The 2,524-nt window shown below is 32.1% G+C and overlaps 1 protein-coding gene across 3 annotated transcripts in view; it reads right to left on the minus strand.

Moving 5' to 3' along the window:
- Positions 1-212: 212 nt before the first annotated feature.
- The window catches only part of VPS4B (vacuolar protein sorting 4 homolog B (S. cerevisiae)), a 22,511-nt gene continuing 20,199 nt past the window's right edge, over positions 213-2,524 (minus strand). For 2 of the 3 annotated variants that reach the window (XM_015559466.1, XM_006756800.2), the window contains 2 exons: positions 1,960-2,100; positions 213-507 (listed from right to left, as the gene is read on the minus strand). In XM_015559466.1, the coding sequence (XP_015414952.1) occupies positions 406-507; positions 1,960-2,100 (243 nt within the window). In that variant the 3' untranslated portion in view covers positions 213-405. The remainder of the gene's footprint in view (positions 508-1,959; positions 2,101-2,524) is intronic. The other variant, XM_015559467.1, reaches the window with a different exon arrangement.

Here is a 2,524-nt window from a genome sequence, read left to right on the forward strand (position 1 = left end):
AGATGTTTAAGAATTTTTAAAAAATATGATATAAGCCCTATTTCATTTTAGTAAAAAAGAAAGATAAATGTTTTTTTTTTTACAAAGACCACCATTCATAACAATTTTAAAAATTTGTATCTCAAGCAACTGTAATTCTCTTTTTACTGGGTAATATCTATTATTTTGCCATTCATGTAGCACTCATTTCTTCAAAGCCCATCATTTTATAATTTTTGTTAATAAGAGCATTTCATTGGTAACAGAGCAAAAATACATATAAAACGTAGAGGAACGCAAAGTGAGATCTATGTTTCCCTGTGGTAAAAGTGTTTTACTGGAAATAACCTGAATGCCATCCAAGAAAGGCAAAAATCCCTCCACAGAAAGAACACACATGGTAAACATCTTCCTCATGTCTTTGGTTTAGCCTTCTTGGCCAAAATCTTCAGAAAACTTCTTTAATTTCAGCAAGTCATGTTCATTGACTGTAGGCTTTGTGCTAGACAGTGATCGTAACATATCACCCTGTCAGAGAAAGAAGAGGGGAGTATGAGTAATAGATTTAATCAATGCTTTATCATCATAATTACTGATTTTCAACTAAGGTCAAACCTGAGTACCATAAACTACTGACAATAAACTCTTACTCTTCTAAAGGACAGCTTTGACCATGTTATTTCTTTGCATAGAAACTTTCAATTGCTTGCCTTGTCCTAATCACAACCTTCAATAGATCCTCATTACCCATCAGAAGTAGTCAGTCCTCTGAGCCTGAGGATCAGGACCCTCCAAAACATGCCCCCATCTCTCTTCCAGCCTTAACTGTTGTTTTTTTTCCCCTTTAACAAGAGGGGGGTTTTCCAAGTGCAACTTCAAAAAAGGAGTCTCAGTCACTTATACTTATGTGAAACAGAATATTATGTGATCAAAATCAATAAATCAGAATTAACTATTACTTAAAATTAAAATGGTAAAAAAATAGGCTAATATTAGGGATTTGTTAAAAAATTAAGTTCTAGGCTATCACTTTGGGTCTTGTAAAATAGTATGAAAATGATGAAAAGAACCAGGACTAATAAATAAATCTAGGACTGAAACAATAAAAGGGTTTCTGAATAACTTCTCAGATAAACATTATGATTAACACAAATATGTGTGTATGTGTGTACACACACATATTTATATACATATATATATATATGTTCACATGTATCTTTATATTCATGTCTACATATCATGTAAAAGTTTCTCTCCTGGAAGTTACTGTTCATTCTACCATAAAGCTCTTCGAATATCTGTGACGGAAGCAGAAGATTTAAAAAAACTGAGTGTTTTATTAAGAAAAAAACATACAAATGAACCTTTTCAATCATAGTAAGTTCCTTAAGAAATGATATGCCTTACAAAATCAAGCTTTATGAATTATTTTAACTCCTTCAATATAAATAGAAATGTAATTTTTTAAATAAAATTATTTCAGAATTCTTTTTGGCACTGCATTATTTAAACTCTCTATAAAGCCTTGAGAAATGAAATAGAAAAACACTACTATGAATATTATGATACCTACATTGCGGTTTCTGGATATTTTACCAAATGTGAGATTCAGGGGGGAAATTTGTCACCAGCCCTACTTTTCAATTAAGGTTTGACAATAATTTACACAATATATATGAGTATTTTGGTAATAATATCCCAACTCTAAGACCTGTAAGGTCAGAAGCCTGTGTTTTTAAAAAAATAACTCATTCATTGATAATTAAGGTTTTTCTCAAAGCCTAAGAAAACATTTTAAAGATGATTATTTCTTCTTCTAAGTTACTTTTTACAACTTTTTAAGTGAGTAAATTGTATTAAATAAACATACCTGATTATGCTAACATTTTCTAATCTTACATAACTGAAAATCTTTATAGCTGACAAATTACAAAGTATAATGTTTATGATTTTTGCCAAAAATGAAACAAAATGTCAAACCATGGAAACAATCGGCTCCAAAAGTTTATCCCCAGGGACGTCCACCCACGTCATCTCAATGGCACCAGGGTCCCCAGGAGAACAGGGCATTAAGAGATCATCCACTATGGTATCAGGATCAGTTCGGGAAGGTCCTCGAACCTGGAATAAAGAGTAATTGAGAATATTTATTTGGATAAATTAAATATTAGATTTAGGCCATTATCAGAAAATTTGAAAATATACTATTATTTTATGTTTCATTAAACATGAAATAGAATAATATACAACAAAAATTGATTATCTCTGGGTGATAGGATAAATCTTGCTTGATTTTATTTTTTTCTTGATGCTTTTCTGTATTTTGAAATTTCTTACAATGATCACAGGGAGGAAATAAGTTAAGATAAAAAAACATGCAGGAGAACCAAGATGGCGGCATAGGTTAACGCCGGAGTTTGCCTCCTCGAACAACCATTTCAAAAGTGAAACTAAAAGACGGAAGGGACATCATCCAGACCCACAGGAACGCCGGCTGAGTGGAAGTCCTACAACTAGGAGGAAAGAGTAACGCATACGGACACTC

The sequence above is a fragment of the Myotis davidii genome, unplaced genomic scaffold, assembly GCF_000327345.1.
Source record: "Myotis davidii unplaced genomic scaffold, ASM32734v1 scaffold11, whole genome shotgun sequence".
NCBI lineage: Eukaryota > Metazoa > Chordata > Mammalia > Chiroptera > Vespertilionidae > Myotis > Myotis davidii.